The sequence below is a fragment of the Schistocerca americana genome, chromosome 3 (assembly GCF_021461395.2).
Source record: "Schistocerca americana isolate TAMUIC-IGC-003095 chromosome 3, iqSchAmer2.1, whole genome shotgun sequence".
In the NCBI taxonomy this organism is placed as follows: Eukaryota; Metazoa; Arthropoda; class Insecta; order Orthoptera; family Acrididae; genus Schistocerca; species Schistocerca americana.
The window spans coordinates 426,134,799-426,159,559 of record NC_060121.1 but is presented as its reverse complement, the minus strand read 5'-3'; the positions used below and the strand labels follow the sequence as shown (position 1 = coordinate 426,159,559).

The 24,761-nt window shown below is 41.4% G+C and overlaps 1 protein-coding gene across 1 annotated transcript in view; it reads left to right on the top strand.

Annotated features, from left to right (window-relative positions):
- The first annotated feature begins 2,378 nt into the window (after positions 1–2,378).
- Positions 2,379–24,761, top strand: part of LOC124606132 (solute carrier family 22 member 7-like) — a 123,532-nt gene continuing 101,149 nt past the window's right edge. The window contains exons 1-2 of the mRNA XM_047138097.1: positions 2,379–2,425; positions 20,966–21,207. Coding sequence (XP_046994053.1) covers positions 2,414–2,425; positions 20,966–21,207 — 254 coding nt within the window. The 5' untranslated portion in view covers positions 2,379–2,413. The remainder of the gene's footprint in view (positions 2,426–20,965; positions 21,208–24,761) is intronic.

Here is a 24,761-nt window from a genome sequence, read left to right as displayed (position 1 = left end):
AGCTGAAACGGCAGCTACGCATTCTGGCAGATACCCTAATTGGTTACGCTTGTATCGGTTGCCCGTTGATGTGTCGTAAGTTCTGTTGGTTTCCAGACAGCGGCACAGCAGATACCATCCGTTGTCGAGGATTGTGGGCATTAGTACAAGATGTTACGGCGAAGGGAGCGTATCTAGGCGTCATGTACCAGTACTCATTCGACACCAACAAGATGACATTATGGACAGTTCTGCGCTCTTCCATTATCGTCTTATATAAGGAACTCTAATATCTGTGTCTGGACATCAGTTTCCTAAAGTAGTTGATGATGATGATAGTTGGTTTGTGGCGCGCACAACTGTGCGGTTATCAGCGCCCGTACCAATTCCCAACATTTGCTCAGGCCAATCTCGCCACTTTCATGAATGATAATGAAATGATGAGGACACCACAAACACCCAGTCATCTCGAGGCAGGTGAAAATCCCTGACCCCGCCGGGAATCGAAACCGGGACCCCGGGCTCGGAAAGCGAGAATACGACCGCGAGACCACGAGCTGCGGACTCCTAAAGTAGTGTGACGCAATTCTCAAACAGACTCGAAAAAAATCACCCATGAAGAATGGATAGTTTCCGACCATTGTTATGTGTTAAACATGTGGGACGTGTTAATATAATTGTTGGTAGCTAAGCGAGTGTCGTAAAAGTTCGACAGTCTGATGGTGAAGTTGCCACTTCGAATCTCGCTAGAAACAAAATTTCATTTATACTTTTACGTATATTCCATGCTTATTATCAAACAGAACTGTCACTTAACAAACGTAAACCATATTTTAATAAAAATAACATAGCATTATTTTTAAATACTACAGTAACTGTGTGAAAATGCCAGTATACAAAATAAATAAAAATTTAGCCAACAAATCCAAAAGGTCAAATGGCAAATAGAAGAGTATTTTATTTTTGTAGGCTAAATACTGTTGTTGATGAACGTGATATGTATTCAATTAACGCTAATAAAATTCGAATGTATGAATCAAATTTTAGTTGATTTCCATACCAGCAGTGATTAAAAATAAGAAGATGTTATTTTTTAGAACAGAATTATTATTCAATATGTGTTAATTAACGTTCCGATTTTCTGAATATTTTGTAATTTGAATTAAACAAGAATTATGTGATTACAAGATCGGAACCAGAAAGTTTACAAATTTGGAAATTTGTGGTAAGGTCTTATGGGATCAAACAGCTGAGGTCATCGGTCCCTAAGCTTATGCACTACTTAATCTAACTTAAACTAACTTACGCTAAGAACAACACACACAAACCCATGCCCGGGGGAGGACTCTGAACCTCCGACGGGGGAAGCCGCGCGGACCGTTGCAACGCGCCTCAGACCTAGCGGCTACAGCTGGCGCAACTTTACAAGAATGAGTATCCAACGCTACGCGCTCAGCTAACGGGGAAAATGTTGACAGGTTTTATGTGTTTGATACTTAACAGCAGTCATAAATCTCCAAAAACAACTTTTTCAAGTGCTTTTAAGAGACGCATATATTTATTTAAGACCGACCTCCGGTCACTGACGTTCAAATCTAATTAGTCTGACGTAAAGCGAAATGGGCAGAGCAGAGCACAACGTCCGTTGTAACGTTGTTGCCAGCTGTGCACATTGCACGTCATGAAATAAGAGTTTTGTATCCCGCCTGGAAGGCGGCGCGTGGGTCTGCTCCTGAAAACTGAAGGGTAGGACGAATGTAGGAAGCTAGGAGGAGCAGGTGATGTAGAACACTTCGTACTGCAATTAAAAGTGGTTTTACTTAACTTTGGCTGAGATGAGTACGTAGGTGCAAAGCTGTACATAAAGTTACAAAGGCAGCATCTGTAGTGGCTCGCCCACTATGAAATAGAAACAATGTAGCTTAGTCGTCTACTCGGAATCAAATGGGCTGAATCTGGAGCGGCCCTCGTAGAGCTGCACAGCGCCGGCTAGAGGGCGCTGTCGTCGGTGTCGTAGTGCCAACCTAGAAGAGCGCACCTACATTGTGGCATCGTAGCTAGCTACCACAAAGAGGTTCTTATCTCGTCTGACAGCTGTCGACCTCGCAGATAACCTACAAGATGAACTTTCGCGTTGTTTTTCTGTCACCCCATCCTTCTATCGCCGTAGTTTGACGTCATAACATCCCACATGGGCAGTTACAAGTAACAAGATTTATCACTCACTTGATTTTGCGTACTATGTTGTGTCACGTGCGACATACTTGCTAAAGGCGATAATAAACACTTTACTGACGATTATGTGCAACAGTCTTGTTGGTTCATTTAGTTGCTCATTAATACTAGAGACAACCAGGCGTAGGTATTTTAGTACAGTCCATAAGGGAGAGGAGCAGACAGCGACAAGAGTTTGAAGAGAAAGCCCTGCTACAACATGCCTGAGAACGTGAGTGTTACATTTTCTCATTTGTATTCTCAAACAGATACACATTCGTTGGTTCCTGCACACACCGTAATTCTTCCTACACCGTTTTCTGTGTATCCGTATCTACAGTTACCGAAAGTGGAATCAGTAACTGAAGCAAAATTTGTAAAAAACTTTGGCTTATTGGTCAGCGTCATTGTAAAGTACTAAAACAACTAAACCGCCGACGTTTCTACCGACTTGCCGCGGTCGTCTTCTGGGCGTTTCACTCTAAAGATGACCGTAGTAGGTTGGTTGAAACATCGGCAGTTTAGTTATTTCAGTAGATTACAGTGAAGCGGTCCAGTACCCGAAATGATTTGATCCAGAATGACATCGGTCCTGGGAGCCTACGAACTTGTAATCCATTGTACTCAGAAAGTATCTAGTTAAAAACTTAGCTATAATCTGGTTAATGGCGCATGCCAAAATATTACCCAGAAGTAATCAGTGCATAGCTGCAGAGTTTGGATAAAAAATAAGGAAAGACCGTGAGAAATGGACGATTGACTGCAACTGCAGATGTTGTCTAGGTCTGCAGGTTACACTGTGTTATTTGACGAGGAAAGGTACCTCTGCAACATCCTCAATACGTTGCAAGCGTGGTTCGTGGTCGGAACAGTATTCTGCGTAGTCGTGAGTGCGTTGTATCAGAGATAAGTCAATTCGAACGTAGGAAAATTGTTGATGAACCGTAACGAAGAATTATAGACAGGGAAAGCGGAGAAATACCATCCGCTAAGTCACAATGCGGATTGAATTGTGTGTTGAGTGATCTTCACGGACGGTCACTGAAGGGGCCCGTGAGGACAGCAGCAAAAGTCACTGGAGAACTGAATGTCGTACTCGTGAACCATGTCAGCGCAAAAAGAGGACGGAGGGAGCTCGATAAGCAGGGAATTGTATGCGAGCTGGTATTCTAAAACCACGAATCAGTGTTGCAAAAGCCTGTAAATGGAAAGCGTGGTGCCAAAGCGGTAAAAGCGGGACTAAGGAGCAATGGAAGAAAGTCATTTAGACCTATGTCTTTTGTTTCAGTCTGATTCCAACTTCTGGCCGACTTCACGACCCGAGATTGAAAAACGGTGGAAAGTCATATCGTGATAATAATTGTCCCCCAAAGCTACTCTGCAAGGTCACATTGCTGCAAAGGATTATGTGACTCAAAGGCACAATGGTTCAAAATGGTTCAAATGGATCTGAGCACTATGGGACTTAACTACTGAGGTCATCAGTCCCCTAGAACTTAGAACTACTTAACCCTAACTAACCTAAGGACATCACACACATCCATGCCCGAAGCAGGATTCGAACCTGCGACCGTAGCGGTCACGCGGTTCCAAACTGAAGCGCTTAGAACCGCACGGCCAAGGCACAATGTTTGTTCTTTAATGGTGTTGCTGTGCTGTAAGACACGAAGGGCCGTGTTTACACAGATCGCACCGACTAGTACTGCTTTTGTGAGCACAAGGATGAATTGTCGTCTCTCTCTCGGCCATCACAGACACCAGATGTTAAAGTTATTGACTCTTCCTGGTGTACTTTGGAGGAAAAGCTGAATGATCGGGAGGAATGATAGAAGGCCCTTTGAAAACCGTGTATTTATTCATTCCGAGATAACTGGAGGCTCTTTTGAATGCTAATGGTTTTCTTCCACCTTATTAGACATGGTAATGTGTATTACGTGTTTCGATATTTTTATCTTATCCCCTGTACACAAACCTGATGCCCGCGATTGATGATACGTAGAATTTCCTACGCACAATCACACATGATTCCTACAATGTAGTTGTAGAGCTCTACTTTACAGGAAATCGCAGGATGACTTTTTCATACCAAACAGAATTACAGTATTTATTTGAGATTTTATGTACCTTTTATTATACAATGTTAAATTAACAATTATAGACTTAATTTCTTTCTTATGAACTATCATTACGTAAATTACATAGTATTTATCACAGATACTGATTCCGCATGGTGCCTGTTCTTACGGACATGTGGCTGACACGTTCTTAAGACGAATATTGATAATGTCCTCATGGAATTGTAAACGCAGTCATTGCCTCGTTTTGTGGAATCTCTTTAATTCCTCCGTGGATAGTTATGAACACTGGTCTAAGTTGTCTGGAGTCTCTATTACGTTCAGTATCAGATATACGTGTGTGGTTGTTCTCTCACTTAGGCATATGTACTCAGAAGAAAACCAATACTTCTTCGTTCCATCGGATGACTTCTGAGAAAGCCTGCTATGGATATTGAAAGATACAGAGGGCACGTCTCTCGGTAACACCTTCCGCGGTTCTCCGTTAGGGAGCAGCAGGGTTGAACAAAGAGCCTTTAAAGGGCTGCATGTGGATCGGTTCATGGTCTCGTTAGCTCCTGTCAATGGAAGAGCTAGTGGATCTTGTGGGACAGTGGAGGAACTGTTCGCATATGAAGTGGATGCCATGAGACTGCCACAGTGTTATATTGGATGTAAGTTCGGTGGCAGCAGGTATAGTAGATGTTTAGAGGGTTACCTGCAAGTGAAATGGAGTTCTAATAATGGTTGGAGCATAAACTGATCATTGGCGTGAATGCGTTGCGCATGCCGGCCAGCTAGTTCTCTGTCGAGATTTGGAGTTGTGTATGCAGTTAAATGTGCTATCCGTTCTATCCAAAGCCGGCCGGTGTCACCTAGCGGTTCAAGGCGCTACAGTCTGGAATCGTGCGACCGCTATGGTCGCAGGTTCGAATCCTGCCTCGAGCATGGATGTCTGTGATGTCCTTAGGTTAGTTAGGTTTAAGTAGTTCTAATTTCTAGGGGACTGATTACCTCCGATGTTAAGTCCCATAATGCTCAGAGCCATCTGAACCATCGTCGTTCTATCCAAAGGTCAACAGACTCAACAACATGTGCCATTTGATAATCTAGTTAGGTTTCGCCGTATTGCTTTTGGATTTTCATTGTAGCAGAAGAAGGGAAACGGCAAAATAACAGTGACTTCACAGTTCGATACGCAAACATTTGTCAGCTTTTGGAACTATGTGTGCCATCGGTTAATTTTGTTTAATAGCGTGACGGTGTTTGAAAAGTTTGTTCGCGTATATATAGTGAATGGTACATTGCGTGATCAGACAATTCCTCAATCATTCAGTATTTTCTATTGAATGAATACCATTAATTTTTGTGAACTCATGCTTATTTTTATAGGTGCAGTGTTTTTAAAATCGTGTATGAACAGACAGCTTTATTCTTGCTAATTCCTTCAAAAAATTTTTTCAAAGCAAATATATATTTAATAGCTCTGCTCTTGGCAAAGGTCAGTGATCTGTTATCATTGGAAAGAGAGACTTTTGCTGACCTGTGATTCATGCCACAGAAGATGCCTTTCTAACCATGTCATGAGAAAGTTGTTCTAAACTTTTAATGCTTGATATTCTGTCCAAGTACTGTTAAAAACCTTGTTTATTCTAGTCATAGTTGAGAGTAGAATTTTGTTCAACAGTTCGGTATTTTGAGACCTGTTTTAACATTGTTACCTGATTTTCAGGCCACATTACCCAAGCATGCGTCCCTCGTGTTTCAGAATGTAAAGGATTTATCTGCTTATTTCATTTTTTTTTTTAAGATATGTATTATAGTTGTGTCGTACGTGTGTTTTAGATCACTAAAGAGAGATACCCTCCGTTTGAGAAAGGAACATTTTGGAAGGTCGGATATGGTAGTTATCTTTGAAGCTGTTGTGAGATGCTGTGCTCCATAAAGGGATTGTATCTATTTTAATAATTTAACTGTATATATTTTAAAGAAATTTCGTCGTTACCATTTATGAGCATTATTACTGTTTTTCAAATTTTTAAGCTCTGTGGTTGTATTAGAGTAGTTTTGTAAAATATGATTACGTGAAAACAAATTGTACATGTTTATTTCTCGTTATGTGCGCTACCGCTACTAAATTGAGTGTTCTTTCTTGCGGCAGTTTTGAGATAGGTCAGTGGTAGCAGACAAATTTTGGCGTAGCGTATGAGAATGTGCTCGGACCTGTGTAAATGAACTCTTATATTGTTCCTGGGCACGGCTTTTTCTTTGTTGTGTTGGGATGACGTGTGCGCGTTGCGCTGTAATGGAGGTGCCTTGTTTGAAAATGACCTGTTTGATGTACGAGCTTCAGGCTCTTGGCCGGCCGGAGTGTCCGTGCTGTTCTAGGCGCTACAGTCTGGAACCGGGCGACCGCAACGGTCGCAGGTTCGAATCCTGCCTCGGGCATGGATATGTGTGATGTCCTTAGATTAGTTAGGTTTAATTAGTTCTAAGTTCTAGGCGACTGATGACCTCAGAAGTTAAATCGCATAGTGCTCAGAGCCATTTGAACCATTTTTGAAGCGCTCAGGTTCTTGGAGCACCAACAGAAGGGACAGTACCTTATACTAGGTGATCAAAAAGTCAGTATAAATTTGAAAAATGAAAAAATCATGGAATAATGTAGATAGAGAGGTAGAAATTGACACACATGCTTGGAATGACATGGGGTTTTATTAGAACCAAAAAACTACAAAAGTTCAAAAAATGTCCGACAGATGGCGCTTCATCTGATCAGAATAGCAATAATTAGCATAACAAAGTAAGACAAAGCAAAGATGATGTTCTTTACAGGAAATGCTCGACATGTTCAACATCATTCCTCAACAATAGCTGTAGTCGGGGAATAATCTTGTGAACAGCACTGTAAAGCATGTCCGGAGTTTTGGTGAGGCATTGGCGTCGGATGTTGTCTTTCAGTGTCCCTAGAGATGTCGGTCGATCACGATACACTTGCGACTTCAGTTAACCCCAAGGCCAATAATCGCACGGACTGAGGTCTGGGGACCTGGGAGGCCAAGCGTGACGAAAGTGGCGGCTGAGCACACGATCACCACCAAACGACGCGCGCAAGAGATCTTTCACGCGTCTAGCAATATGGAGTGGTTCTAATAAAACCCCATGTCATTCCAAGCATGTGTGTCAATTTTTACCTCTCTATCTACATTATTCCGTGGTTTATTAAGTTTTCAAATTTATACTGACTTTTTGATCACCCGGTACTTTTAGACTTATACAGTTCTTGCAGGGCCTCTTAGACTATCCCATCCTCACCGCCGTAAACACTATAGGAAAGGTGAGTACCAGCTGCACTGCTTCTGCTAAGCTGTTAGGTGGCGTGTATGAGAGTGTTGATATTTTGGAACAAGTTGGGCCTTCGCGCTCCCAGCTATACGAGGTGTGGCTAGAAAAAAACCGGACTAGTACTGGTGAAACAATAAAACGAATGCAATAAGGCTGAAAGTCGCGTGGCCTGTCACGTGACTCTCGCTCCGCCTACTGCTCGAGTTTCATCTGCCTCCTGCACTCAGTCTGCCCTTGGCGTCTGTTTTAAGTAGTTGACGTTTTGTCTGTGCGTCGGAAAATGTTGAGTGTACAGAAAGAACAGCGTGTTAACATCAAATTTTGTTTCAAACTAGGAAAATCTGCAAGTGAAACGTTTGTAATGTTACAACAAGTGTACGGCGATGATTGTTTATCGCGAACACAAGTGTTTGAGTGGTTTAAACGATTTAAAGATGGCCGCGAAGACAACAGTGATGACACTCGCACTGGCAGACCATTGTCAGCAAAAACTGATGCAAACATTGAAAAAATCGGTAAACTTGTTCGACAAGATCGCCGTTTAACAAACAGTTAACAGGAGTTGACAAGGAAAGTGTTAGGCAGATTATTCATGAAAGTTTCAACATGAACAAAGTGTGTTCAAAAATGGTTTCAAAGTGTCTCACAATTGAACAGAAGGAACGCCGAAGAATGATTTGTTCTGACATCCTGGAAAACATTGAAAGTGATCCCACCTTCTTACAAAATGTTATTACTTGCGGTGAATCGTGGTTTTTTACTTACGATCCCGAAACTAAACGCCAATCGATGCATTGGAAAACTCCTGGTTCTCCACGACAAAAAAAAAGCACGAATGTCAAAATCGAAATTCAAGGCAATGATGATTGTTTTTTTTGACATCAAAGGGATTGTGCACATTGATTGGGTACCAGAGGGACAAGCAGTGAATCAGCATTACTACATTAGCGTCCTGGCTACCCTACGCGAGCGAGTACGGAGAAAACGGAACGATTTGTGGAGAAAAAAGTCATGGATCCTTCACCAAGACAATGCCCCAGCTCACAGTGCGTTGTCAGTGAAGACGTTTTTGGCAAAACACAACATTCCCATCTTAGATCATCCACCCTACTCACCTGATTTGGCCCCCTGTGACTTTTTTCTTTTCCCTAAAGTCAAGTCAGCTTTGAAAGGAACTAGATTTGAGACTGTTGAAGCAGTAAAAGAAAAAGCGACGGAAGTAATGTATGGAATTACCGAAAATGATCTGCAGCATTGCTATGAACAGTGGAAAATTCGTATGGAGCGGTGTAGAGACCGAGGAGGAGAGTACATTGAAGGAGATAACATGAAATTATAAATAATTGTAAATAAATATTTTTTCCAGCATCAGTCCGGTTTTTTTCTAGCCGCACCTCGTATGTATCGAGCCACTGAAATGTTTTGAGTACCGATGTCACCTCGCGTTCTCAGATTCAACAACTCCAGAGTGATTTAACTTCATTATATTAAATTGGAAAGGGAAGTCGGATATTCGAGAATTACTTTGGAGCACGGTTTCCAAGAGTAGTGTCCAGTAAACCTAAATTTCGCAAAGTTGTACTTATTATCAATAATAGGCAAGCATCAACATCCTTCTTTACATAATAAATTCGTGTCTGAAGCTGTTGGAAACGCTGGTTCTGTAGGTTACTTTTGGAAGAGTATATTGCAAGAAAAAATTGCTATTCACATGAGAGAGTACACTATCAGCAAATACTTATTTACGATACAAGGTGGTCAGGAAAAGTATTCGTGTAGCTAGAATTACATTATGTGGCAATTTATCAGAACGTTTAACAGTTTCTCGAAGGAATACGCTCACGGGATCGCTCACACGTTGTATTTTGCAATAGACCAACGTCTTTTGCTGATTTATATAAAGAAGAAAATATTAAGTTTGCGGATCAGCATCGAAGCTCGCAGTTAGCGGTCGAGAAGCAAGAAATTTGCGGAAACGTGGTGTCGGCTGTTTCTGCACGAAAACTTCGTGATGATACTGTGTGTTTTAGTTGCTGTAAATCTGGTCGTGTAGTCAGAGACTTCCCATAACTTCCTGAAGCTTTTTGAAGCAAATGATGCCATGATCTGATGGCGCGACATGGCATGAGACTGGCCACGAACCACCGTTTCATTGTCGGAAAATTAATTTGTTACATGGTTGTTCGTTACCTCTTGTATCCTCATTTTTGAACTCCGAACCAGTCTGTGCCTTGTTTTCTCCCTGCAGTTCGGTTTCTTTGTTAGACAGTGGGTGTTACTTTCGGTATCGAGGTGTGGGAGAATCTGGACCGTTAAATCATGTGGAGGAAATGTGCTTTATGGCCAATAGTAGCTTGTTACTGGTAGCTACATGGTGTTGGCCGAAATAAATATTGAGAACTTTCGTAGCCCCTCCAGTTTCTGTTTCTTAAAGGATTAACCACCCGAGTAATTTTTGGATGCGACTTTTTAAGCAAAGCAGCGTGCCTGTTGAATTATTCTGATAAGATTTATTTCTTTAAATTATAGGAGTGAGTGATATTGCCTTCTGCTAACATGATGCTCACCAGACGTTTCGTACAGTTAATGGTGAGGCTAATAATTTTAATCTGAATAATTTAAGTAAACGACAAGCTAAAAGATTACTTCAAATTCTAGATCAATTTCTAGAAGTTTTAACAAATGGTTCAAATGGCTCTGAGCACTATGCGACTTAACTTCTGAGGTTATCAGTCGCCTAGAACTTAGAACAAATTAAACCTAACTAACCTAAGGAAAACACACACATCCATGCCCGAGGCAGGATTCGAACCTGCAACCGTAGCGGTTGCTCGGTTCCAGACTGTAGCGCCAGAACCGCACGGCCACTACGGCCGGCCAAGTTTTAACAGACAGACTTGGAGAAACTAATAAAATTCAGTACCGCATTCGTTTAACAGATCACATGCTTGTTAGACAAACCCGTTGTTGTTTGCTACTTCCCAAGATGGAGTAGTTGTGGAAGACAAGTCGACCAGCTTCTGGAGGTTGGTTTGATTAGATCTTCGATATCTCCTTAGGCGTCGCCCATTTTGTTACTTCCTAAATCAGGTGGGGCAGATTATAGTCCCAGATTGGACAATCGTGCCTTAAACGGCACAGTCGTTTTAGAATCAGTACCGTTTTCACCAAGCTTGTTCTCAGATTCCGCTTGCAAATGAGTTTAAACGAACTACGACATTCTGTATGGACTGTAATCTCTTTGAAATTAATCACCTTCCCGTAGTGTTGGCCACTACAGCCGCTGCGCTGTCTAGGTTGTCACATGCAGTTTCCAATTCAAAAAGATTTATTCCACTATCGAATTTATTTGCCAAAGCACCTAATATCGGTTGGTTCCAATAATTTCTACACTATTTTTATGGTGGTCATTTGGGTTTCTCTAAGATAGTTCAAAAAATTAAGGATTATCTGACTCGGGAGGGGTTTTACAAAGATGTTAGGAAACTAGTTGGTCAGTGTGAATTACGAAGGTAGCTAGGCCGAAACCCATCACGCATCGCGACTGTCGTGGTCTTCCAAGGAAATCAACCAAATGGGTAAGAAGTTAACCTACTACGTAGGACCTCTTGCCCCTACCAGAAACAGACATTGCTACGTATGTGTTACTGTCGGTGCTTTAGTAGACTTGTTTGGCTCATTGCTAGCACGTCATTTACAACGAATGTTACCGTGCAACACATTACTAACATTTTCTCTAGCTTTGAGCCACTCAAGGTCAACTTTCCTTCCAGTTCTTTTGGGAAGTTTTACTTTTATCAAGCCATTTTTCTTGTTACTACTGTGCCCTATTTCCCCAAACAAATTTTGTTGAACAGATCAACTGGAATTTAAAAGCATCTTTGAAAGTTTACATTGTCGTAACCAATCACAATGGCGTAGTTTAGTCATTTGGTTTGTTTTCGTATTTAACAGCGCAGTAATGAAATGTATAAGATCACTCTAGCTAAGCTCATGTTATGCTACCCTATCAATTAGCAGTTAGTAATTTGTGGACAATGGGCGACCTCTCACCTGAAAGGACAGACTCAGATACTATTAAAATTAAATGGAATGTCTACTACCACATCACCTATCGCTAGTATCAGGGGCAGGTTATGTCGTACAACCAATGTTGTAGTGACATTTCTCTTCGTGTTGGGGACTTGGTTTATGTTAAGGAACTCTGGATGTATAGTAAAGATGGACAGGAAATTATGGAAAAGATGACAACGCGTTTCATAGAACCATTCGAAATTGTACAAAACGTCGCACCAGTGGTTACTTGGTCCAGAACCCCAAACCCAAAGAATTTATCTGAGTTCATCTTAGTCAGCTAAGTTAAATAATAAAGGCGCTGGACGAGGTAGCCATTTGGTGGTTAGTATTCCTTGATTTTGTTTAAGCAGGGGAGGATGAGCCGGTCCACTATCGATACTGAAAAATGTCGAGACCGCGTCTCTTGGCAACACCTTCCTCTGCATCCCACTAGCTGACAGCAGGGTCGAGGGGTGAGGCTTTAAATCACTCCACGCAGATTGGCTCATGGTCTTGTCACCTCCTGCGAATGGAAGAGCTAGTGCGAATGGAAGAGCTAGTGTGTGTTACGGGACAGTGGTGGGCGAAGCTGTTCGCATGTGGAGCTGATGCTGCTTGGTTGGCACAGTGTTACATTGGATGGAAATTTGATGGGTCACCTGCAAGTGCAGTGCAGCTCGAGCTACGTTTGAAGCTTTAACTTACCACTGGCATCAAAATTCCGTGCTTGCTGCAGCAGCCAGTTCTCCCTCACGATTATGAGTTTTGTATGCACTGTTGATTTTCCGGTCCATTTTACGTAAAGGTCAATACACGCAGCACGCACATGTGTCGTTATTATTTAAAAGCATTGAGCGTGACAGTATCATATAGAGACTTCTGTGCACAAAGTGGCAAAGGTATCAAATCGGACTACGTAGAACGTAATGGTAAAGTGACCTTTCGCGGTAAGCTATTGGCCATTTTGCTTCCAAACAATGTGTGCTCAATTCTGATAGACAGAACTGAAACGTTTGAAGTCACAAACCAGATGAAATGCATGATTCCAAAGGAGTCTGTATTACTGCAAATGGATTTGTTATGTTGTAGTTGTTGTGGTCTTCAGTCCAAAGACTGTTTCGATGCAGCTCTCCATGCTACTCTATCCTGTGCAAGTCTCTTCATCTTCGTGTAATTACTGAAACCTATATTTCTCTGAATCTGATTACTGTATTCATCTCTTGGTCTCTGTCTACGATTTTTACCCCCTCCCCCCCCCCCTCCCCATGCGTCCCTACAGTATTAGATTAGTATCCCTTGGGGCCTCAGAATGTATCCTACCAACCGGTCCCTTCTTTTTGTAAGTTTGTACCACAAATTTCTCTTCTCCCCAATTCTACTCAGTACTTGCTCATTAGTTACGTGATCTACACACCTAATCTTCAGCAATGTTCTATAGAAGCACATTTCAAAAACACATTTATTATAATGCAGTTTATTGCATTTGTTATAATCTACATTATTAATCATTAATTATTACAAATTACGTGGAGCAGTTACTCGTAGCTCTATTCGCCAGTGCAACAAAAGAAGAAATGAAGACCCGAAGAGGAAGTCTACGCTTTCACACTTTTAAAAATGAATAACATTGGGATGTTAGTCTTTTCCGATTTTCGCTAAACACAATCTGTGAATTAAATAATCTTCTGATTGGCATTAAATTTATCTTTTAAATTTACAAAAGAAGTAAAAATTTACGTTCTCCTTGTAAGACATGCTTCAGTCTCTTCGTACGTAGGAGATCCAGACTAGGTACCGACTATCAGTGCTTGCATCCACTAAAAATTCACTACACTCACCTAGTAGCACTACACCTCTGCATACACTTTTCAAGCAATCTCTTTTATCGGGAACTCCGCCCGGCGGCTGAGAAATTCCCATTCGTGGCTAACGAACGTTTATCAAGACACTAACCAAATTGTTTCTTATTCCGAAAGTGAAGCACGCAATCGACTACTACCCCGCATTTAAAGTACTGGCACTGTCTCTAAAATGTTTCGTAGATCTACAACACATACAGCATTCGGGCAGTAAATGAAAATGCTTTGGACATGTAGAATATCTCTGTATCTCTTCAGCGTCAAAAGAGGTGGCAATTTGGTGTTCTTCCCTCGTCGACTGGCTCCAAATAGTATCTGCAAAAGTGTCGTTTCTTTCTCTTCGCTGGCGTCTGGATGATTGCATCAAGAATGCCAAGCGGAAATTGGGCTCGTGTTGGTGAGGAAGTGCACGATAATCATCGGTGATGCTTCCGATTTCAGTGCTAAAAGTTTCTCATGTTACTTGCTGTTTAGATCTCCACATCGCTGTTTAGCGGACAAATCATGGCAGTGTTTCTAGCTCTTATTCAGGCGAAACTTCTCATGTATCATCTCGTGGATTTCTTGCAGCGTAGATTTCACCGGGTGCCCATTTCATTTTATTAGCGGCGTCGAAAATATCAAATTATTATGTCAAACCAAATCTCCTTTCAGCCGTCTAAATTTCCAAATTGTCGTTTTATTGAGCAACCGGTTTCGGCGGTATATTGCGCCATCTTCAGGCCCACTGCCAACACTTAGGAAGACCCCAGCTCTGGTCCAGTCAAAATATGGGTCAACATTCAATGACTGGTATCCGAGGATTTTTGAGACTGCGATCATTTCAATCATCACCTGCCAAATGTTAGACAAATAATGTGGCGTAATATACTGCCGAAACTCGTTGATCAATAAAATAATAATTTGTAAATTTAGACGGCTGAAAGGCGTTCTGTTCTGACATTCTCTACTGAACAGCCGAGGTCCCGCAACCATCCTTATAAAGATGGACATACAGAGAAAATATCAAAATGTCACAGTAGTAAGCTATCACCTCTTCCAGTTTTAGCGTGGCATTCCGGTCCGGGTGAATTTCTTCACTGTGTCACGTGGCTTTGAATCAGAGCATGTGCTGGTACACTTAGTACTCTTCCGTCAGGTGATGTCATATGCTCTGCGGCTAGCAGGACGATCACTGAAGTGCGTGACGTTAGAGAAAGCAGGACATTTCTTCTCGCGTAATCCTTAAATTGTCGTGTGGATTGAGGGTGGGCTTCACAAAACCGCACGTCGGCGTGAGATTAGTAAGGACGACACAGAAGACAGCGACTACTGACATGTACGTGCGGAATCGGAGCAGCCTACTTCCAGGTGGGAGCACAGTCCTCAAAAGGCCTGCCCATCTTCTGAGTCGAAATGTCCTCGTGGGAGTCGTACAGCTGCAATAAATGTTTCGAGACCTCATGCCATCTCTGCAACAACAGTAGTTCTCTCCGAAAGGTGGCAATGAGGCGAGATAGTGGCGGAGCGAGCTTCAGATATAAATTTCGGTGTCATTGGTATTTTGATCCCAAAGGATTTGTTGAAATTCTAGGCAGTCCTTGGCATTCAAAGCACCCATTGCGACGCCCTTTAGACATACAATACTGTTCCTAAACTAGGTGCGTATTTTCACTGAATTCTTTCTGAAACTCACAGAATGGCCATAACGTAACTTTATGTGTGTCATGGAATATATGTCAGGGAGGGCACTCGTCCACATTTTTGAGCATTCGCCTACATTTTTCTCAGAGGTATTACACCACGGCTTCTCATTGGTTCTCTATGGAGCATAAAACTATTGTGTCTCTTCTCAAAGGTTTTATAACCAACTAAACTCAGTTCGAAAAGTGTAACTTCCTAAGTCTAATATCATGCACGTTTAAACTTTCGTAAATACTGGATTTGTGAAGAAACTGATAATCAGATCACGCTGAGCCTCAAAACATTTGACACTGGTGTAGTTTTACTTAATCTCGCCAAGTTCTGTATTAGCATTTGAATTTTACATGAGATTACTGTCCGATCTCTCTGTTCACGCAGCACTGTCACCCTGACGCTGGCAAGCGACGGAGAAGATCAGTACCTCGCTCATCATGCCAGACATACCGATGAGCGCTTGCTTCCCCACACTCCGGCTCCGTCATGGCTCTACATCGTTTTCACGCCCAGATTTATTCTGTCAGGCTCAGTAACGCGGTTTTCATGAAACAGAGAAAGACAGTAAGCATTAATCTACTGGACTATAACGTCCTCTAATCGGTCGCCAATGTAGTGTCTTACAAAAAAAAAAGAAAAAAAACTGTTTTCTTCCTCGGATGCGTTTAGAGGGAATGTGAAAAAATAGTTCTTTAGAAAAATATAGTTGCCGTAACAGTTAAAAATGCTAAGTACAGGTACTTCAAGAAACTTTGTATCAATCACTACAATTAAGATGATGAAAATGAGTAAGAGTACAGCCTAATTACTATGATAGTACAATTATCGAAAAAATAATACCACTGCTATGTCCCCTGCTATAGCGCATAACAATACGTGGGCGAAGAGAGAATAACGTGTATTACAAATTTTTAGCTGAAATACTGTACATTTAAGAGCTATTACACGTAAAAAAATTAAACAATGCCGTTGCTGTGTATAAACTGTTTTCAAAAATAATTGTACTGTGAAACTATCCAAATAGTTTTAAAAACCACTATAATTCTCACCAGCCACTTGACGCAAAATTTACACACCAGTTTTAGTGGGAAAACCAGTAACTTGGCAACATTGGTCTGGAGCAGCTTACAGTCAATCTCTGAACACTTGAGTGCCTGTTTCGCTACACTATGATGCAGGAATATAAATAATCAGGAAACTCTATCTACACCGTGCCTAAGAGCAAAATACTCTAAACAGCACTGTAAAATTGTGATAGCTTCTGTACAAAACTTAACACAAGCAAGCTTCCACGAATAAGTGTAACATTACTTGAATACCTTAGCTCCACCAACGAAATTCTCGTGGGCTCTAATTGCTGATATTTTTACGATTTTATGATTTTTCTCCCATTTCTGGTTAGTGCTGATTTAATTCCATGGAAGAGAAAGCAAAGTTGTGTTAATATAAGCGAAATAGCAAGGCACCAGTTTTCCAAAGCGCCCTGGAATGGGAGCGTTTCCATGCATTAAACGAATATTACATGTGTAGTATTATACCCTATTCGTCTGATCTGTGTAATTAAAGTTTATTAAAGTTGATTTTTGATGCGACTGACTTTAAATTCGAACTCTTTTTAACGCTATATTGAACATAAGATATTTATATAAGTTTTCTTCTCGTAACATCTTCATCCTTCAGAGTCAACGACAGACGACAGAAAGCAGAAAGAGTGGTAGACATTCACGATTTCAAGTTTTATGACTTAGTAATAACCACCGAATACAGTAAGTTCATCTTTCTTTAAATGTTCAGAAATGTAAAATTGTGCATTTCACACAAAGTGTAGTATTCCGTGACTACAACATCAATGAGTCACAGCTGGAATCGGCCAGCTCATACAAATACCGAGGTGTAACACCTTCTAAGGATATAGGCTTAGCCGTCGCTAATATCGACAGGAAATACTGCGGAAATGATGTCAGTCTATAAAAGAGACTGCTTAATAATTACTCGTGCAATCAATGCTAGAATATTATTAAGTGCGTGGAACCCTCTCCAAATAGGACTAACAGGGGATATTGAAAGTATGCAGAGTAGGACAGCACAGATGGGTCACAAGTGTGGTTGACCCATTGGAGAGTGTCACAGAAGTGATGACGAAATTGAACTGCCAGGCGCTTGAAGAGAAACCTTACTTACAACGTTTCAAGAACTGGTTTAAATGATGACTCTGGGAATATACTGCTTCCCTCATAGGTCGTTCCCACAGATTCTGTAAGGACAAGATTACATTAATTAAGGCACGCACAGAGCCATTTAGACAATCATTGTTCCCATGCTCTATATTTGAATGTAGTACAAAGAAACTCTAATAACTGGTACACTGGGCAGAGAATTATACCTTGCATCACGCCCTTATGTACATAAAACAATTATCAGCAATTAGTGTAAGCAGTCAGTTCAGTAGGCCTAGATGTGTTGCGTCATCTAAGTGTTCTGTCAATGAAAGGCAGCCTTTGGTTGGCATTCCTTACAACATTTGCTAAGTTGTTTATAACTGTAACCTCTAGATATCTAGTTCAACTCATAATCATTAAATGTGCGTGAATTTATCATGTAACTAATTTTTTAGTACGTATGTGGAGGACCTCACACTTTTTATTGCTTAAGGTCAATTTACCAGTCTTGTGGATTGGCTCTTTGGATGGCACACCTAATTCTGTGCCTGTCTGCGGCTTAAGTGTACTATGGGCAGCAGATGACTGACATTGGCGTTCCGCTGTTGTCATTTATATAGATCTTATCTTAACCACTGGGCAGTTCGTTTTGATCTGCGCATGACTTTACTTGACAGACTCTACAGTGACTTAAGATCATGTCAGGGCTGGTTGTGGGGTTATCTGCTGTCACCCTTCTTTCTGCACTGTGTTACAGGTACACACAACACGGGAAACTCCCCCTCCCCCCCCCCCTCCTACCTCCCAAATACAAGTTCACACGAACTCACTGCAAAACTATTACAGAGGGACAGCTTTATTTATGCTACAGCAGGTGACGGTGTTTTGTAAGTATGAAAAAATGACACAATCGTGGTGCTGTACCATAGTGAATGATTCATGGCCTTGATCCTGTTTGTTAGTTACAGTCTCTAACAATTCACCTCTGCTACGCAGTTGAATCTGGAGTACGCAATGGTAAGAACTATATCAATCAAATAAGAAATCATTTTTCTAAATACGCGGTATATGGTAAATCATTCAAAACGACAAGACTGTGTAACCTGTTTCAGTAAGAAGACTAATGCAATGTTCTTTCGGGTTTGCATGCGGATCATATATCCGCTTATACCAGGCAGCGACTTTCACTTAAGGTATCTTCCGCTTTCAGTTAAAAAGTCATCCCCTGTACGGGAACAATGTGTCTACAAGTACAGGTTGTGATGCGGGAACAATGACATATAGATGATTGGGTCTGACTGTGAGTCACGCATGAATAGCCCACGCGGTTAAGGTGACTGTTCGAGTAAAGTTTAAAATCCAGGTACGAGCCGCAGTCTGGCACATATTTCATTGTCGCCATTCCCTTATATAGCTGATGGTTGTTCGTATTCGTAACTGCAAATACATTTCATGTACGTTCAAAAATAATTTTAGTAAGATTATCTAAAGTGGTTAGACAACACTTAATGATTGCTTCAAAAATTTAAAACGTATGTTCAGTGGCTCCTTTTGAATAAAAAGTCGCATATCATGTTCAACTTCCTTAGTCAATAAGCGTTCTCTCTTCATGTACAGTCACACAATTTCCCATTTTAGTCAAAGTAATAGCTGAGCCTGAAGAACGTGGAGATTAAAATGGCCTCGTTAATAACGCCGCCCTGGAACTCGTCTCAAATGATATACTGATATTAAGGTTGAAGTAAAAATTTGAAAGATAGTTTCATCGTAATTCTACAGATTATGTTTCATTGTTGATGTCAGTGGAAAACGAGGAGTATCCACCTTGTACCGACACATAGGATAACACTATATTAAAACATAAGGGTAGTCTCCCTTATGAAATTGCCCCACCGCACAGAAGATTAACATCGACTTGTTACAGCCCCATGTGGTGAAGAATGTTGGTGGGAGCGAAGTTGGGCTGGGAGGTTGTGTTTGTTTGGACTTTTAATCAGTGTGTATTTTATTAAAGAACCTTTTACAAAACCAGAGGCATGTGAATACAGACAATCCTTGAACTCACCCTTTTGTAATGACTAACTTCTGATAACAAGTGACATATCAAAAAGCAAAACGATTATTCGCACCACTGTAATAAAATAATCTGATCTCCAGAGTGGGTAACAATAAAATTTAGTAAAACATATCCCAAAAAAGAGGCACACATATGTAGGTGAAGCACTATTGCTTCTGCAACAAATCACCTTACAAGCGGACACAAAAATGCAGTAGCAACAAGTGGAGTGGCTCACTAGAATGATCTGCAATTCACTACGTACAACAACTCCACCATATCCCAGATGGGCAACACAAAGGAGAACACTATCTACATGGATATACTCAAACAGCCACTATGAAACGTACAAGGAAAAGGTATGAACATGTAAAAGATACGATTTTTTATCGCTAATACTCAGTTACCCATGTTTTCAAACTTAATAATGATACACTCAGACAGCACTACGGCCGATCAAGCAAATATACAAAACAATTACGGCGCAATGAATGTTTTACACAACCTTGTCACGCTCCTTCATAACAACAAACAATACCCAGCAGACTTCTTTTTTGGGTTGGTCAAAACTCCAGCTACTACCAATGTTTCCCAATTACAACTGTGGCGCGTGCACAAAGGCACTCGCCATTGTGTGCCTTGCACTTTATTACCACAACCGAAGCTCACCATCATCCTTCCCTCTTAGCTGTCAGCTGCAGTCTTCTTCTGAGTGATGAAAGAAAGACACACTCTAGTACCACAGCTCAGCGAAAGTCTGCATTACAACTGTCTGCACTCCACGCTGACGACTGCAGTTCAGTACTGCTGTTTCCACGCTGCTCTCTGTTCCACAGCATTCTGCTTCCCCAGGACCCGTTTTTCTTGGCTGCCATCAATGAACTTGCCTCGCTCAGTACCGAACTGTATTCCACAGTGACTCCTTATGCCTGCCACACTGAAGCGGAACAAGTCCGAACAGGACGCCATACAAAGCTCTGGCGTCACCCCACGATTTTTCAGTTGCTAAACACAGTGACCTCTGGTGTTGGCTCAAATCGATTCTGCCGCTTTAGCTCCGTAGTTTCAATTGCCAACCACTGCAGGCCACGACAACAAGACTCAGAATGAGGCTGTCTCTGCAAGCTCGCAGCCATAAGCGCCCTCTGAAGAGACTAAATGGCTCCACTGTTCTGCCTCCACTGCCTGGTGGACGAGAAGACAAACCTAGTGTGAATTTTCAATTTCATGGCAGACCTACGAGTTAGGAGAGGCTTGAGTACCAGAAACAGAATGGATGTTGGCTGCGCTGAATGAGAATGCCCCACTGCTCTCTGTACTTGCTGTTACTGTCAAAACACTGGCGAGGAAAGTCTCTTCAACTGTCAGCATTTCAATGTGTACCCCTATTTCCAGTTTCTCAGTAGATCTCTCTCGCCCAGGCTGTAGCTGTGTGTTTACTTTAGGAACCACAATCAATATCAGCAGTAAATTGTGACCACTGTAAAAATATTCTAATAAAATAAGAACCATGCGCATGAGAGAAAACTACTCGAACTGCCTAATTTTTCTGTTTTCTGTTGACAGGGTAAAGTCATTGGAAAGGTGGAGAACGTTATATTTGAGGATATAATAGAAGAAATCGGCAGTTATGGAAAGTTCCAAATACGCTTCAGCATTGTCTTCTGTTGCCTGGCATCGTGTTTTTCCGCAATGTCAGCCTATGCCATGATTATTGCTCTCACAGTACCTGAGCACTGGTGCCACGTTCCAGGAAGAGAAGGTACCAATTCAACCATAGAAATGTGGAAGAAACTGACAATACCAAGGCAAGTAATACAAGTACGATACTAACTTTAGTGAACTGAAAATAAAATCATAAGAAATATTAACACGTTACTTCTACGCTATAACTGTATAAAATAATTACTGTTGTTGCTACTGGAGAAAGAAACATAATACTTATAATGCTTTAGTACGACAACTGGTGTATGTATATGTTTCTAACTAAGGACGAGTGTCACTGTAAAGGAGAACATGCCCACGTGGCTTTACTGTTAAGTAAGACAGGGTTCCAAATATTTTTACAGTGTCCTTTAATAATGTTACCCCCATCTGTTGTTGTGAATACAGATAAAGCTACCAGTAAGACAAATGTAGAACTTATTTATTAAATTTATTACTTGTTTGGTTTTCAAAGTTTCCAAACATTCATATTCACTAAATACTTTATTCAGAAACTGCCGCTATCTACGCTACAACAATAATCTCCACTGCCTCTGATACTGAAACATGATATTTCTTTACTTTGGTAATGTTGACTCCATTATAGCCTATGGTATCACATTTTGGTACAACTCTGTGCAATAACTAATAATACTGCAAAACCACAATAGGGCAGACAGGCAGATCTTCTGTGTCAATTGACGAACTTCGTCTATGCTATTGTTCAGGTGCCTCTACATTTTAACTCTGCATTCTTTGCATATCTACTCCAGCCATGTTGTTGTCAACATTGTTCCTTTAAGAAGAAACTGCAACATAGTACACGTAGGTAGTACTTTCTGAAATGTGGTTGCTTGTATGTATGTGTGAGTGTTCCACATCTCCTTATAAACCACTGGACTGATTTCAACAGAACGTGGTACACATGTAACTTACTGTCAGGCTACAGTTGCTGTTGGGGTAGGAACCGCCTACTTGTCATAGGGATGAGGGTAGGGGTAAAAAAGTAGCATAGCCCGCGAAGTGTATATTTCCAGATTTTATTCATCCAGCATTTGAGAATGAGAACAATTAGTGACTTTCAACAAACTTTACACATAATTTCAAACCATTACGGTATTTTTTCGCTAAGAAGCCCAAAAAAATGACGAAAAGACGAAAAGAAAAATATTTACCGCTTACTACTTTTATGCTGTTCATGCAGTAAAAGTACAGCATGAAGTACAACGTTATGACTTACTAATAACTGTATTGATGATACATTTTACAGACAATATGCGCATATGAAACTGAATTTAAGTGCAAAATTATATCGTTGTGCAGACACATTGAGCTAGATATTTGCATCACAAATAATAACATGCATGGAAAACGGACGCATCATGCATGACGTTTAAATTTATTATTTCTTTGCTATAAACTCTATTCGTAATAAATTTCACAGACCGTGTCCATATATGCCGATGAATGAACCTACAGCCTTATGTCATTGCATGTAACATAGTCAGTGCAGAACAGGGAATCAGTGATCATAAGGCCGTTGGAGCATCCCTGAATATGGAAGTTAATAGGAATATAAAAAAAGGGAGGAAGGTTTATCTGTTTAGCAAGAGTAATAGAAGGCAGATTTCAGACTACCTAACAGATCAAAACGAAAATTTCTGTTCCGACACTGACAATGTTGAATGTTTATGGAAAAAGTTCAAGGCAATCGTAAAATGCGTTTTAGACAGGTACGTGCCGAGTAAAACTGTGAGGCACGGGAAAAACCCACCGTGGTTCAACAACAAAGTTAGGAAACTACTGCGAAAGCAAAGAGATCTTCACTGCAAGTTTAAACGCAGCCAAAACCTCTCAGACAAACAGAAGCTAAACGATGTCAAAGTTAGCGTAAGGAGGGATGCGTGAAGCGTTCAGTGAATTCGAAAGTAAAATTCTATGTACCGACTTGACAGAAAATCTTAGGAAGTTCTGGTCTTACGTTAAATCGGTAAGTGGCTCGGAACAGCATATACAGACACTCTGGGATGATGATGCTATTGAAACAGAGGACGACACGTGTAAAGCTGAAATACTAAACACCTTTTTCCAAAGCTGTTTCACAGAGGAAGACCGCACTGCAGTTCCTTCTCTAAATCTTCGCACAAACGAAAAAATGGCTGACATCGAAATAAGTGTCCAAGGAATAGAAAAGCAACTGGAATCACTCAACAGAGGAAAGTCCACTGGACCTGACGGGATACCAATTCCATTCTACACAGAGTACGTGAAAGAACTTGCCTCCCTTCTAACAGCCGTGTACCGCAAGTCTCTAGAGCAGGCTGTTCCAATCGAGCTCCAGGGAGCCGGAGCGCTCCGGAGCGCTCACTGCAGCAGCTCGGAGCCAGCGTGGAGGGGGAAAGCGAACTCACTGAACCCTGGCCGCATGCAGCCGCAACTGACGCAATAATCCGTGCTCAATGACAGCTATGACTAGCCACGGGGGCCCTATACCTCTATTGGAGGATACCTTTCTATTCATTGAGAGGGATGGCAGTCTGCAGTGTCTTGTATGTCATAAAGTATTTAATTCTGCGAAGAGCTACAATATACAACGACATTATACACGTCTTCACGCAGCGCACTACGATCAGGTAGAAGGCATTGCACGCAGAGAACTGGTAGCCAGGCTAAAGAATGACATACCAGGAGACGTAAGTTTAAAAACGGTTTCGTAATACGGAGGCTATCAAAACATGCAACATAGTTCGTTTATAATTTTCAAGTGAATTAGAGCGGAGAAAACACTACCGAATTTGCAATTCGAGCAAGCTACAGAATCACTCACATCATTGCCGCGAGTGGCAAGCATTTTTCGGTGGGACCACACGTAAAATCGTGCATGGTAGCAGTTGCAGAATGTTTGTTTCCAAGGAAGGTGCAGGCAACTGAAGGGGTTTGCCTGTCGAAGTAAACAACGTCTCGTCGAATACTGGACATGGCAGCGGATTTAGAGACACAGATCAGGAAAAAGGCGGAGTATTTTGTTGCATTTTCGCTAGCGCTTGAACAAAGCACTGACATATAGGACTGTGCTCAGCTTGTAGTCTTTGTGCATGGTGTCGACATGGAGCTGCAAGTAACTGAAGAGCTCTTGGCTGTGGTACCACGCGATTACACCGCAAGAGGACGTGACATTTTTGAAGCTGTTTGTGAATCAGTGGACAATATGAATTTGCCGTGGGATAAGCTCCATTCTGTAGCGACAGACGGTCCACCACAAATGATCGGGCGTCACCAAGGTTTTGCTTCTCGTTTGAAAAATAAACTCAGGGACGAATTCGGGAAAGACATTTTGACTCCTCATTGTTTTATTCACCAAGAGGCACTGTGTGCTGAAACAGTATAGCTAGGTGGCGTAATGAAAGATGTCGTGAAGTGTGTGAATTTTGTGCGGCCTCACGGTATGAATCATCGTCAATTAAAAGGATTCCTGAAAGATATCGAAGTGGAGTATGGCGATATACCTTACCATAGTACAGTTCGTTGGCTGAGTCGGGAAAAAGTTCTTGATGTTTTCTTTGCCATTCGTGAGGAAATATCCCTTTTTCTCGAAATGAAAGGGGAAGAAATGCGTTGTCTGAAAGATATAAAATGGATATCAGATCTGGCGTTCCTA